This window comes from Aegilops tauschii, chromosome 2 (assembly GCF_002575655.3).
Source record: "Aegilops tauschii subsp. strangulata cultivar AL8/78 chromosome 2, Aet v6.0, whole genome shotgun sequence".
Lineage (NCBI taxonomy): Eukaryota > Viridiplantae > Streptophyta > Magnoliopsida > Poales > Poaceae > Aegilops > Aegilops tauschii.
In genome coordinates, this window is record NC_053036.3 from 528433460 (window position 1) to 528448259 (window position 14800).

The 14800-nt window shown below is 49.6% G+C and overlaps 3 protein-coding genes across 4 annotated transcripts; 1 reads left to right on the forward strand and 2 right to left on the reverse strand.

Moving 5' to 3' along the window:
- Positions 1–760: 760 nt before the first annotated feature.
- LOC109750049 (uncharacterized) lies at positions 761–3018 on the forward strand. Its single transcript, XM_020308997.4, has 4 exons — positions 761–1284; positions 1835–2132; positions 2270–2363; positions 2595–3018. Exons 1-4 carry the CDS (start codon positions 866–868, stop codon positions 2825–2827), a joined length of 1044 nt encoding a protein of 347 aa, XP_020164586.1. The 5' UTR covers positions 761–865; the 3' UTR covers positions 2828–3018.
- Positions 3019–3187: 169 nt separating this feature from the next.
- Positions 3188–5788, reverse strand: LOC109750048 (carotenoid cleavage dioxygenase 7, chloroplastic). Its single transcript, XM_020308996.4, has 7 exons — positions 5400–5788; positions 4917–5284; positions 4685–4813; positions 4208–4612; positions 4001–4083; positions 3528–3851; positions 3188–3401 (listed from the first exon to the last, which is right to left on the reverse strand). Exons 1-7 carry the CDS (start codon positions 5765–5767, stop codon positions 3258–3260), a joined length of 1821 nt encoding a protein of 606 aa, XP_020164585.2. The 5' UTR covers positions 5768–5788; the 3' UTR covers positions 3188–3257.
- A 3440-nt stretch (positions 5789–9228) lies between these two features.
- LOC109750037 (uncharacterized) lies at positions 9229–13542 on the reverse strand. 2 transcript variants are annotated; one of them, XM_020308983.4, is made up of 2 exons: positions 12362–13542; positions 9229–9668 (listed from the first exon to the last, which is right to left on the reverse strand). In XM_020308983.4, the coding sequence occupies exon 1, from the start codon at positions 13392–13394 to the stop codon at positions 12381–12383; it is 1014 nt and encodes a 337-aa protein (XP_020164572.1). In that variant the 5' UTR covers positions 13395–13542; the 3' UTR covers positions 9229–9668; positions 12362–12380. The 2 variants fall into 2 exon arrangements, with proteins under 2 accessions (XP_020164572.1, XP_020164573.1); XM_020308984.4 differs by having other exon boundaries at positions 12380–13531.
- Between the last annotated feature and the right edge of the window lie 1258 nt (positions 13543–14800).

Sequence of the window (14800 nt, forward strand, 5' to 3'; positions counted from 1 at the left end):
ATGGCAAACTGCCCTAGCGTGCACGTAAGCAGATGGCAACTCTTTTTTTTACATGGCAACTGCTCTAGCGTGCTTGTGAGCACATGGCAACTCTCTTTTTTACTCGAACATGTTTTTTTACCATGCCTTTTTTTGTAGCGCTACATGGCAACCGCCTAGTGTTAGTAGGTGGCAACTCCTAAAGTTTTGAAATCATGGCAACTGCAGTAGACCAGACCACACATGGCAACAGCTGTAGTTGTCCAAAAAATGGCAATCTGAAACTTTGACCTGAGATGGCAACTGCAGTTGAGAAAACATGGCAACTGTAGTTGTCCGACATGGCAACCGTAGTTCAGCGACATGGCAACTGCACTTAAACGAACATGGAGAGGGTCCGGCCCATGGCAACTGCGGGGCGCGATAAAGTGTCACGTGGGGCGTGCGGGACCACGAGGTACGAGGCCTGACGTATCGGGCATGTGGGCGTTATCTATTTCACCCACACGCACGCGTGTAAAAGGGACCGGGAGAAAAAAAAAACGTGTGGGCATTAGTTGTTTGCCAACACACAGGCGTGTGGGCTGGTCCTCTTAGGCACCACAGACGTGTGGGCAGATCCCTTAACGCACACACGTATGACAGTTATCGGCGTACAATAGTTATGGTTGAAAAGACATCTTAACAACAAATATTTATCGCGGAATCTCCTTTCCCAAGTTCCAAAAGGAACGCCAAGGAGATAATAAATTAACCGAGGACGCCGCGTAAATACCCAAACAAACCGGTTGCTTCAACCATCGCCGCTAACCAACTCGGCCTCCTCCTAAACAAACCTCGGGCGAGGGGAAAGCGCGGCGACCGGCGGCGGCGGTGAGGCAGAGCCATGGTGGTCCACGTCGTGTACAGGAGGCGGGAGAACAGCTGGAGGGGGGCCGACTCGTCTGTCAGGTTCCTGGGCGCCGCCATGAGCAGCAACCCGCCGAGCAAGCACCAGGTCCGCCTCGCCGGCCGCGGCGGCATCGGCTACGCCCCCACCTCCCCCGCGGGCGCGCGCAACGGAGGCCTCTCTCTGCGCGCCACCTCCCCGCCGCCGCCGACCGTCTCCATCGCCTCCGTCGCTGGCTGGGATTCTATCAAGCTGCGGCTCGACGGCGAGGAGGGGCTGAAGGAGTTCTTGGCCGTCGGGACAGAGGAGGACGCAGCGGTTTACGCGAGCAAGTGGCCGGCTGGCGGGGATGAGGTGACGTTCGACGCCCCGCCTACAGATGAGGAGGTCCACGCCGCCGTCGCCAGCATCCAGCAGTAAGATTTATGCTTAATCTATCAACTTGTTTTCCAAAGAAGAATCTTAAAAAGCATCGACTTAGATTGATCGAGTATTAGTTTTTTGTACTGTACGTTATGTTGCTGATGAGCAGTTCATCATCGCCCTATGATTGGAAGATCGGAACTGTCTTGAACAATTATTACTTGCTGATTATTTTAGTCTTGTGATTGTTCTGGAATTTAGATGGATATTTCCCCGTGATTTATCACGTTTATGTCAATGAGCACAGCTCCAGCCATGCTACTTTCCTTGCAGATTACTCTTGCTTGTATTTTTGAAACTGTTCAGGTTCAGGGGTGTGCGCCCAATTGTTTTATCATGCTACAAAGTTCAGTTGGATCCCACTCCATGATTATGCACCAATTGCAGTTTACGCACTCCGCCATTGCTTAATCATAGCATGCTACCCACTCTCCTTTCTTTATCATTACTTAAAGCTTGTCCGCTCTGTAGTAGTTTAATTGATGGTATCTGGGTTTTACATGTTCCATCTGAACAAATTAGACAAAACTCTGTCGTATGCAGGGTATTTGAGAATCCTTCGGGTGTGGAATCTGACGCACTCGAGTTACAAGCGCTCGCACTGCCCATCGCAGGACTCTCTTCATCTGGGATGTTTGTTAACTATTTCGCTGCCGATTCTGATGCGTCCGAGAAGCAAACCGTCCAATTAGCCAACTTAGGGAATTCTCCATCCAACATTGGATTAGACGATTGCACTGAATCTGGCACACTTGCACTTAACTCAACTGCTCTTATGACAAGGGAACATCAAAATGTACTGGATGCATTCCAGCTGTTGAAAGAAGATGCCTCTGTTCAGGTGAATACTGCTTGATTTGAGTCATTGTATGGTATTTATGCATAGAAGAATCTCAAATTTCTCAGCGCCACGAAATATTGACCAAAAATCACTATTTTTTTTCTTCTTTGCTGTGACTTTTTTCTCCCTCGATGCAGAAAATGGTTATGGCCTTGTCAACTGATAAAGCTGTATGGGACGCTGTCATGAACAATGAGGTGGTGCAAGAATTTAAGAAGTCCTTCCAGGATGGTACGTGACCCTTCTTAATGATCTTTGTATGTACATCTTTATATTGACTTGACGTGGATGAAAGATAACCTTTTGATAGTTAACGTCAAATTTTATGAACTTCCGTACTCTCTCCGATCCATATTAATTGTCGCTGATTTAGTACAAATTACCTTATTTAGCTGTTCCATCAAAGTCGCATCTATTATGTTGGGTGAATCTGCATCTGATGCAAATTATCCTACTCTTCAGCTAAGGAAACTGATAACAAGGGGAGGTCTAGTGCTCCTCCTGGAATGATGCAATGGGTCTTGGAGAACACCCAGGCGAAGATTAAGGAGTTCCTTGAGAAGATACTTCAGCTCGTGCACACGCTCTTCCAGGCCCAGAGCATGGACTACGATTTGTCTGACGATGTTGTGAGAATGTCCTTCATGCTCTCGGTGTTCGTCTTCATCGTCGTAACAATAGCTCGCATAAAGTGAGCACAACAATTCGTCGACTTCACACTTGGTGGTTAGTATTGTACAGGATCAGTTATAGTCCTAGTAATTTCGTATGGGTTTCTTATGGTTGTGATCAGGGACAGTGTCTGTCTTAGTTTCCAGGTCTAGAACATTAAAAGTTGCCGAGGTGCTACGATTCTCAGTGGAAATTCAATATGTTTACTCTGTCAGTTGTGGTAATAATTGTGTTAATCATCCATAGTTCAGATCAACTGCATCAGTCATGCTGGTTATCCAGCTGTGAAAATAAATGCAGTACGAACGGTTCATCAGTGATGCAAGATTTGACAAGCTCTTAAGAATGGTTGTTGTATAAGAACGGATCAGGATATGGGATCCCTCAGGATATACATACATTTTACACTCATCAAAATCGATCAGATCTTTGTGTGCCTCCGGTTTTTGCCATTCATTTATCAGCCCAAAACCCATGGAATCCCATTGGGAAGGTGAGGTGCTTTGGTACTTCAAGTTTTGCCACAAGTGCACCTCTTTTCCCTATCTTCCTTGCATCCAACACCACCAGGTTACATCTGTCCTCGGATACCGCATACTGCAAATGTAGACAAAGGCGTCAAACGATGCAGATGTTCGAAACACCTGGAATCCTTGAAAATTGTTGAATTCCAATAATAGCTTCGAAGAGTTTTGTATATACTGACAGGGCATATGTAGTTACCTCTACCAGAAGAACATAGCCGTGATCCTCCTCCCCACCGCCGGTGGGGATGAAGACCGGCTCCCCGACGAACTTGCGCCCCTCGGAAGACCAGCGCCTCGCCGACCCATTCGAGACATCGACCTTCACCACGCTGTCAAACGGAAAATATGGGAGTAGTTTGCGAGAACCGGAGGCAGCGCCCGCGTAAATGAACCTATTCCTCTTGTTGGCATAGCCTGGATTTATCGCGGGGAAGTCTGCCGGTCTGTTCCACTGATCAGACAGTCTCTTCACGGAGCATCTCCGGTATGCTCCTCCTCTCTTGTCGAGCTCAATTGCCACCTGCGTTTCACAAGATAAAATTTCTGAAATTAGTAGTCAAATTGTCATAGGCCCGAACAAGCAGTTCGAACAGGACCCAAATTTAACTGAAACCTGCTGAAACTTGACAAAAGTTTGAATTATGATTACTAAAACAAGCATTCGTTCACCTTTACGAGGCGAGGCAGCATTTCCTTGGTCTTTACCGCGTTCATGAAGGCAGGGTCCAGCTTCTTGTTCTTCCAGTTGTAACCTGTGAGAATTGCACCATCGCAGCACAGCTATGTCATTCAGTCACTGGATCATCATCGCGCCCGCAATTGTAAAGCTGCAGACGAAGATCAACTGAATGTTTGGTGCCATGCTGAGGACGTTACCGAACATCCTGTGGAAATGGAACCAGTCGTAGGAGCAGCCCGACATGTGCAGGTGCAGGTCGAGGCCGCCGCGGGCGTTGTCCTCCTCGAAGGCGTTGCCGACGTGCAGCGACCACATCTGCGACGGCGCCTCGACGGGCACGGTCCAGTCGCGGCCGCTGGCCACGGCCTCCGTGGAGCGCGGCAGCAGGTAGACCGGCGTGGTCTGCCTGCCCGGGTCCAGCGTCAGCGCCGCGATCATGGGGTGCGTGCCCGTCATGGCCAGCATCGACCCCGGGATGTCGAGCCTGATCCTGTTGCCGAGGACGACGTAGTGGGAGTCGGTGAAGGCCCAGTCGTGGATCATGAGGTGCGCCGGCAGCACGAACTCTCGCTTCTGCACCAGCCTGAATCCGGCGTCGAACTCTGCATACGTACCATCAGTGATTTGATTTTAATGGGCATATGGATGGAGATGGACGAGGGCGTGCTGCAGACCGTAGAAAGTGAAGTTGGCGCGCGGGAGGAGCATGTCCTCGGCGTTGCAGGCCACCATGAGCAGCCGGTTGCGCTTGGGGTCGACCTTGTAGTGCGCCAGCAGCCGCTTGGGCGGCATGCTGAACACGCCTGCACGGGATAATGGCGACCGGGCCGGCGCACAAACGTCAGATCATCCACGCAAGCTCGGTGCGCAACGACTAGTCTATGTCTCAAAGTGAACAGCACGCACCACTGAGCACGGGGCGCAGCAAGCGGGTGGCCACGTCGAGCCCGGCCTCCGCCAGCCAGGGCCGCCGCCGGTGCCCCAGGCGGCGCCGAGCGGGGGCCGCCCCGTCGGCGCGGTCGCCGAGCGCGAGCAGGTCGAACGGGCCGACGGTCTCCAGCGTCTTGGGGTCGAGCTCGTACGGCATGCCGCCCTCCCAGAGGCAGAGCAGCCGGCCGCCCCACCAGAGCACGCTGGTGTTGGCCACGTTCTTCATCACCTTCACGTTGCCCACCCTGTGCCCGCCCTGCAGCACCGAGAAGGGGCCCCGGTGCGTGAACCTCCACGACGCGCCGTCACCCTTCTCCTCCGTCTTCGCCGCCGTCTCCACGTACCTGCACATACGCGTGCTCTATAAACTCACACCGCGATCGTCGGTGGACGACATTACACGCCGCCAAATTCCCTCGGTGGCACGGTGGCTGGCCTGCTTAGTAATGCGTAGCGTACCGTGCGGCGTAGTGCACGCCGTCGTCGGGGTGGAAGCGGAAGGAGCGGAGGTAGCCGTGGCCGTCGAGCGGGTGGACGATGGAGCCGTGGTCGTCGGAGAACATGCCGGGCCCGGCGAGGTAGTAGGTGCCGGCCGGGAAGTCCGGCGGGATGGCGCCCTCGGTGACGCGGAGCTGCACGGGGGCGGACGTCTCGGCGCGCTGCGACCGGAAGAGGAGGTTGTAGTCCCAGAACGCCTTCGACAACGTGTCTGGCTCCGTCGCCGCCGCGGTGGTGGCGCCGGCCGTGCCGCGGACGGCCGCGCGGGCGAGCCGGCGCGGCGGCGGGACGTGGAGGCTAGGGGGGTGGTGGTGCACGACGGCGTGCATGGTTGCGATCGCGCATACCGCCATGCTTTGGCGTTGGTCTCTTTCGGTTGTTGGTTACTTGGTTCCTTGTGGTGGTTTGTAGCCTATAATAACGCCCGCTGGTACTTTCACAACTCACAAGAGTGACAAGTTGCGCCTTTTGGCCTTTGGAATACTTCATTTTTGTCTGGTCTGATATGTATAATTGCAAGGAGCGCACTTTCTTGATGGGAAGAATCGACGTTCAATAGTACTACAAACATCAGATGGTATATGTAGGTCTTAGAGTATCTCCAACAGACGCGCTGTATAAGCCATGTGCTGAAAAAGATGCTTATATAGCGTGCGCGATAAAAACAGCGCTCCAACATAAGCTGTAAAAAAAAACACGCACAAAAACGAAGTTGTAAATTTAGCGCACCAAGGCTGCGGGGCTGCAATTTGGTGCGCCGGCTTGTGCACGCGGGCTGCTGCATGTGGGACCACCGGGCTGGGCGATGTGTTTTTGTGCGTCTGTAAACCTCCCGCGCACAAAAACACTATTTCAACGCTGCAATTTTTTTTTAACGCGCGTCTGTCGGAGATGCTTTTACCGGAGTAGAGGTTTGGAGCGAGCGCCAACGGTTTTGTGAGGTGTTCTGGAGGGTTTTGGCCAGGGAATCGTTGTTATTTCTGGAGTGGAATCCAAGGGGTGTTCGTTGGCAGAGTCACCAAATGCGGTTAATCCGCTTGCGTCGAACAAATTTGCCAGTGGTGCCTCTGCTTATTCTATAAACAAGCTCTGTTGGAACATCACGGTACTGACTGACTAATTAAGGTCGCAGTAATCCTGATAAGCACAGAATTTTGGACATCTACTCATAAACAAAGCACCACTCGCTGTCGTTGATCAGTTCCACTGGGCTGCTAAAGATCCAGTCCTCCCCACCGTTCTGTCTTGAGCGTATTGGCATCTTCGCTTGAGGAAACTGAACACGCACCATTAGCACCAGGCAATACGACGAGACGATTCCCTGCGCCACGTGGCTTCTGAATAGATGCTTAGACCCAAGTTTAATTTGTGTAGAACGTGATGCACACTTGAGAAGTGCAAATCTGATGGCATTGCAGCACCGAACGACGTACCAGCCATGGACAGACAGGCACATAGCCCCAAGCGATTGCATAGTAAATGCAAAACTTTACCACTTGCCTCGACTGACCAAAATGAGCAGACCACATGCAATGCAGAGATGAAAAATCAAGGGAAGCTCAAAACGCTCCACGGGTCGGAAGGTAACAAAGACTACGAAGTGGTCGACGCATGACACTACAATAGGCAATAAACAACACCTAAGAGCATCTCCAGCCGGTCCCCAACAGGCCGCCCAGGCGCATATTTACGCGCCGGTGCCGGAAAAACCCCACTCGCGTCCCCAAAACACCGAAATCCGCCGGCTCGGTCTATTTTTAGGCCCGGCGATCACAGGCCGAACCCAGCGCATAGGGGGGCGCTCGGGGCTCCGGCGCAAGGGGAAAACACGCCTGGGCCACACTGTCGGGCGAAAAGTCAAGCCAGTCGTCCAGATTCGCCTCCCACCCCCGCGCGCTCGGCCACCACCGTGCCGATCCCGGCGCCGCCCACCGCCCTGCACCACTAGATAGTCCATTGCCCGCCGGAAAAGAGAGAAGGTTTCGCCGTGGCAGCCTCTCCACCACCGTCCGGGCGAGTTTTCCAGTGCTCCGGCCGCGCAGGGCGGTATACCGGCGGGTGTGCGCCCACCACGCCCGCCAGGTGTTCGGCGATTTGTCTGCTCGACGATGGACTCGGACGACGAGGAGGCGCTCGCCGCGCTGCTGGAGGAGGAAGCCGGTGCCGATGTCCAGGAAGAGGAATATCTCATGGTCCTCGCCGCCCTCGCCGGCCTGCTCGCGAGCAATGAAAAGCCGCAGCGAGGTGACTTGGCGCCGGGGCGGCTGAAAGCAAAGAACCGGCATCGTCTAGAAGGCTACTGCATGCTCTACTCCGACTACTTCGCCGACGCTCCACTGCACGGCGACAAAGTATTTCGGCGCCGTTATCGAATGAGCCGAAAGCTTTTCCTCAGGATTGTGAATTCCATCCGGAGTTCGACAGCTACTTCAAGTGCAAGAAGGATTGCACCGGCAAACTTGGATTCACCTCAATCCAGAAGTGCACGACAGCTATGTGGATACTTGCATACGGAGCTCCCGGTGATTCACTCGACGACTATGGGCGCATGGCCGAGTCCACGACCATTGAGTGTTTCTACAAGTTCTGCAGGGCAGTGGTGGTAGTGTTTGGACCGCAATACTTGCGAACACCCAGTGCGGAAGACACTGCTCGGATCCTAGCACAGAATGCAGCAAGAGGATTTCCTGGGATGCGTGAAGCATCGGCTGCATGCATTGGAAATGGAAGAACTGCCCATTTGCTTGGCAGGGGATGTACGAAGGCGCCAAAGGCGGTTGCAGTGTGGTACTTGAGGCGGTGGCCACACAGGACCTCTGGATTTGGCACTCCTTCTCTGGTATGCCAGGAACTCACAATGACATCAACGTGCTGCAATGCTCCCCTGTCTTTGCCAAGTTTGTTGAAGGTCATTCTCCTCCGGTGAACTTCGAGGTCAATGGGCGGCACTGCAACAAGGGGTAGTACCTAGCTGATGGCATCTATCCGAGATGGTCTACATTTGTGAAGACTATCTCAAACGTTGTGCCAGGAGGCAAGAAGTCCCACTTTGCGAAGGTTCAGGAGGCTTGCAGGAAGGATGTCGAGTGGGCATTTGGTGTGCTCCAATCTCGATTTGCTGTTGTCCGGTACCCTGCTCAGACCTGGTCGAAAAATCAAATGTGAGAGATCATGACTTGCTGTGTCATCTTGCACAACATGATCATTGAGAGCAAGCAGGAAGAGCCAGTGTTTGACACTGAACCATACTACGGGCAGGGTCCTCTTGCCCAAGTTGATCACCAGCTACCGGCAACCTGGACTGTCTACCTCAATATGCGTCAGGAGATCCGAGACCCACAGGTGCATCAACAACTGCAGCAGGATCTGATAGAGCACCTATGTAGACTTAAGGGCAACGCCTAGCTCGACGTGTGATGAAATATGAGTTTTTTTGTTAAACTATATAATTTGTATTGAACTGTTTGATTTCTATTGATTTTTCTGTGATGAACTACGTGATAAAAAAATTACTTCTGTTGAATCCACGCCGAACCACGACCAATATGGGCCGCTTCGCGCCGATATCAGGCCATTTTTCGTCGAAAGTGGGCCGAAAAGCAGGCACATTTGCGCCAAAAATGGGCCGATATCGGCGCCTGGGGCCGACGGCTGGATGCCCAACCGCCCCCAGAGCCGGCTATACCGCTGGCTTGCCCCCGGGCGGCGATTTTTGTGCCTGTGAGGGGGGGGGGGGGGGGGGGGGCAACGGCCGGAGATGCTCTAAGCACATAGTAATAAACAATGTTGGTAAACGATGCACACCAAGTATTATTTAGGATCACACAAGAAAAGCAAACAGGCAACATAATGGGGAATAGATTCTGCAGCGACCAGCACAGTGGGCACAGATTTGCTCTTCTTTTCTCAGCATATCCCCGTCCAACAAATTAGATGTAGCAGCGGAAGAGTTCCGACGAATGCGGTAATTAGATACTGGAAAGAAGGCAGGCACCGTTCCTTTTTAGCTGTGAGTGGAGTTCACTATGCCCATGACAACATGGTGGTCGAAACCGACGAGAAGAATCAACCCATCTCAGTCTCCCGCATCCTCATGGCTAGCATAATTGGACCTTGACGTAGCTGCGCTCAATCGAAGTCCTTGTCCCCATCCACTTGGTTTCCACAGTTCCATCCATCACGCTGCACTTAGCTCTGCGCCTGGGCTGGCGCTTTAAATTTTACAAGAACCTGCAAGAAAAGAAAAGAGTAAGTCAAGGTTTTAGCTTAGAAATTCCTAGAAAGAGTTCCAAGTAGAATGAATACTGCATCTGTGGTTTCAGTTCACATGAAAAAATATATAAAGTGGAAGCTGCGAATAAATGAACTTCTATTCTCGACCGATAGTACATCGCTGCAAGTTCAGACTGAAATAGGTGAATGCCAGAAAGAAAAAATCATTTTACCACTGAATAGCTCCATTTCATGATTTACCAACAAAACCCTATACTTCCATGTCAGTAGGTTTGGAATTTTTCTTCCTTCTATGGCATCACCACCATCATTGTCCCCTTGTCTAGTGCACGGACAAATAGATACCAAACTGTCAAGATGGTCGTACTAATGGTACGCAAGGACGAAAACTCAAAATTTGATGGCATGGAAGGAATAAGGAGTTGCTCTTCTTCCGGCAAAAAAAAAAAGAAATTATTCGGTGGCAAGTCAGGGATTTTAGTGTTACTCGGTGGCACAGAAGGAATTCTCAAAAACCATGTCGGTCAGTGGGATGGATCTTTTTTGTGAGATTCAATGCTTACCACCAAAAGGTATCACTAGCAAGCAGCCCACTGAACATAGGGATAGAATAATGGAACAACACTTACCAGTATATTCCCAAAAAGAAACACTTAGCAGTATATACTGGACACAAATAGCAGATGTACTAGTCTGGTGATAAGCAAAACCACAGTTCACTTGTAAACTATTCCATTCCAATTTTCACAACCTTAAAACAGGTGCTGTACCCATAGTTTCTTTTCAACAACAGTTCTAAAATATATAAACAAGTTCAAAACGTAAGGTAAATCTGAATGCTAGAGGAAGTAAAAGTAGGCTCCGCAATTGTCAAGACTACCAGTGCATGGATACAATGCTAGGAGCAGCCTCGGCAGGACATGTGAAATTTAACAGCAGCGTGTTAACAGAAGAATGTTAAATGTTCTCTATGTTAAGATAGCTTAACACACTGATTATATTATTTTACTACTGCAGTGACAAGGTGAATATAATGGAGAAAGTGCTGGTGCTTGCATCTTTTCTTACAAGGATCTTTCATGATTAATACAGTATTTGCCAAAGACCAGGGAAAGGGAAGGCCTTCTGCTGAAGTTAAGAGCCCTTCAGAATGAAAACATGGTAGCTGGTCAGTGGGTAAATGCAGTTGCAGGCCAGTCGATGCTTATTGACAAGACTACTCCAGCCATACTCTTTTTGGCTCAATAAAGGTTTGGAGATGGTGAATCATCCCCGCCACCTATTTTTATCTGTTGCAGTGAGTACTTAATTATTTACTGAAAAGATGTTTTTGAGTGTTCTTAGTTTCATAGACGGGTGTACCATAAGCACTGACTGTAGTGAGAAGGATGAGACAGAACTCCTCAAATTCTAAAGAATGTAATTTACCTGCCTCTCAGACAAGGCTATAACAAGACAATTAGCTCTATCAAAAGGAAAGAAGTGCATAACTGAAATAAATCATTTGGTGACTTCAATCAAACACGGAATAACGTTTACTTAATTACTGCAGTAAGAGAAAGATTCTATATCCTTTTAGCAACCTATAAAGGATAAACCCAAGCCAGAATACTACATAAACCTGAGCTAAATGCTAATATTATGCTAAAATGGACTCCCTCCGTTCCTAAATATAAGTCTTTTAAGAGATTCCACTATAGACTACATACGGAGCAAAATGAGTGAACCTATACTCTAAAAGGCGTCTATATAGATCCGACTGTAGTCTCTATAGTGGAATCTCTAAAAAGACTTATATTTAGGAACGGAGGGAGTAACTGTTTTAATTGGAATTGGAATGATGGGGTAGTGAAGTAAAGAGCAAAAAAAAGGCAAAGTTTAGCTCTTGTATTACCTAAAATGATCACTAAAAATATGTGAAATGGAATGAAGAAATGACTTGTGTGAAACACTGCAGTTGGGTACCATTGTTTCCACAGAAATGTTGACACTAAACATGTTGAGATCATGAATGTCATGGCATGAAAACTATAATTTGGTTAGCTTCAGTAAGACTGTAAGAGGTCCTAGTGATGGATGGCCTTATATCTAGTTTTCCTTTAATTGTGCCATCACAGCTTGACAGCCAGGAATGTGTAAAAAGGCTCACAAGCACTATTAGTTTTCCAAACAATATTTGTATACAATATTTTCTAAGCTTACGATTTTATCATTAAGTGGCTTCAAAGCAAAGGCAATATTTTCGTGAAACAACATTGCTAATTGGAGCTTACTTCCCGCCAAAAAAAAGAGCTTACTGAAATCACCAGCTACCCATTTTCTTTACTAGCTTTCCCATGAATTACATCAATTTTCAAGATGTATTCAAGTACATATGTCACACATCAATTTACAATCATTGCAACTGAATCCCATAGGAAATTTTGAACTAAGCTTAAAAAAGGAAGATTTTACAGTCATGCAGAATTGCAAAACTACGCTTATCACTAAGAAAAGAAATGGCACAAAAACTCATACCACGGCCCAACAAAAGAAGCTTTATCAAAATTGAATGGAACCTCAGTCAGTATTACTCTCCTACAGTTCACAAATGTCAGGAAGGTACTCTTATTGCAATCATGAGGTGAGGCTACATTGGCATAAATTACATGGCAGATTGGCAGTATGAACAGAAAGGCATAAGGAAGTACCAAGGAGGCATTGTACACCTTAGCCGGTGATCATTGTGCCAGTGCCCTCATCTGTGAGAATCTCGAGCAACAGCGAGTGCGGGACACGCCCATCGATGATGCTTGCAGTGTGCACACCCTGGGCGAGAGCTCGCACGCAGCACTCCACCTTTGGGATCATTCCACCAGCTACCTGCCCACCGGATACCATCTGCCGCACCCCAGCGATATCAATCTCCTTCACCAGGCTCCCAGGGTCATTACGGTCCGCCAGTATCCCCGACACATCTGTGAGCAGTAGCAATTTCTCGGCGCCCACCGCAGCGGCAATCTCACCTGCCGCCGTATCCGCGTTGATGTTGTAGGCCTGCCCTGTCTCGTCGGCGGCAACGGTGGCAATGACCGGGATGTGGCCAGAGGCGATGATGGGGTGGAGGACTGTGGCGTCCACCCGCGCGACTTCGCCAACGAACCCAAGGGCTGCGGCGTTGGGGGAGGGGCGCGCGGTAATGAGGCGGGCGTCCTTGCCGCAGAGGCCGACGGCAGTGCCGCCGGCGAGGTTGATGAGGGAGACGAGATTCTTGTTGACCTTGCCAACGAGCACCATCTCGACGACCTCCATGGTGAGCGCGTCGGTGACGCGGAGGCCGTTGCGGAACTGCGGCTCGACGCCGACGCGGAGCAGCCAGGAGTTGATCTCGGGCCCGCCGCCGTGGACGAGGATGGGGCGGAGGCCGACGCAGGAGAGGAGGACGAGGTCGCGGATCACGGACGACTGCAGCTCGGGGGACTTCATCGCGGCGCCGCCGTACTTGACCACCACCGTCTTGCCCTTGAAGCGCTGGATGAAGGGGAGCGCCTCCGAGAGCACGTCGACGCGGCTGAGCGCCGTCGCCCCCGGCGAAACAGCCGTGGATGCGGCGGAGATGCGGAGGCGGCGGCGGGGGGAGGGGGAGGCGGCGATTGGCTTGGCGTGGTTGGGATTGGATGTGGGGTTAAAGAGCGGCGTGGATGCGAGCAGAGAGGAAGAGAGCTGGGGCTTCGTGAGCAGCATGGCTGCGGCGGCGGTGGTTGGTCGGGGGCTGCTGCTCGACGGAATGCCTACAGGAAGGGAGGAGGTGGAGGCGCTGGACAGGTTAGCGGCGTAGTAGGTGTTGACTGCGGGTGCCTGCGGCGGGCAGGGGAAGTGTTGAATTGGGGCTGGAGCAAGCAAAATTCAGGGTTCGCCGCTCCGAAGGCATCAACTAAATTTGTCGCAATTTTTGTAACACGGTACAACTTGCATTTGCGAGCAAGATACAAAATCGATATGATGATGGTTCACATTTTATTCCTAGGTTTGAAGTCCCTAAATATTTAATGACTGATGGTGGTTTATATTTTATTCACGGTGATTCTCGTAAACTTCTTGCTAAATATGATGTTAATCATAGAATTGCATCTCCTTATCATCCTCACTCTTGTGGTCAAATTGAATTGAGCAATGAAGAAATTAATTTAATTTTGCAAAAGACCGTTAATAGATCTAAAAAGAATTGGTCTAAGAAACTTGATGATGCACTATGGGCTTATAGAACTGCTTATAAGAATACTATAGGTATATTTGTGTATAAAATGGTTTATGAAAAAGCATGTCATTTACCTCTTGAGTTAGAACATAAAGCATATTGAGCAATCAAAGAACTCAATTATGATTTCAAACTTGCTGGTGAAAAGAGGTTATTTGATATCAGCTCTCTAGATGAATGTAGAACCCAAGCCTATGAAAATACCAAGTTGTTTAAAGAAAAAGTTAAAAGATGGCATGATAAAAGAATTCAAAAACCAGAATTCAAAGTAGGTGAGCATGTTCTATTATACAACTCTCGTTTTTAGATTCTTTGCAGGAAAACTCATCTCTAAATGGAAAGGACCCTATATCATCGAAGAAGTTTATCGCTCCGGAGCTGTCAAGATCAATAATGCCGAGGGTACTAACTCGAGATTGGTTAATGGATAAAGAATTAAGCATCATATCTCAGGTACACCTATTAATGTTGAAACTAACATTGTTCAAACAATGACACCGGAGGAACATATAAGGGGGACCTTCGGAACACTCCAGAACCCTGAAAAGAAGTAGGTACGTGATACGGTAAGTAAACCGACTCCAAAAATTCCATAAAAATAATGTCTGTCTATTTTGGAATGTTAGAAAAAATACAAAAATAAGAAACAACCGAGAGGACCTACGAGGAGGCCACCAGGCAACAGGGCGCGCCCTACCCCCCTAGGCGCGCCAGGTTGCCTTATGGGCCCCTCGCGTGCCTTCCCGAGTCTGTTTTCTTCTGGAATACTTGTTTCGCAAGATAAAAATTCTTTATATATACTCCCAGATGTTTTGACCACCATATCGCAAGATTCTCCTCTATTCTTGTTTGGTGTTGTTTTTCTGGTAGATCTGACAGCATGTCGTCCCAA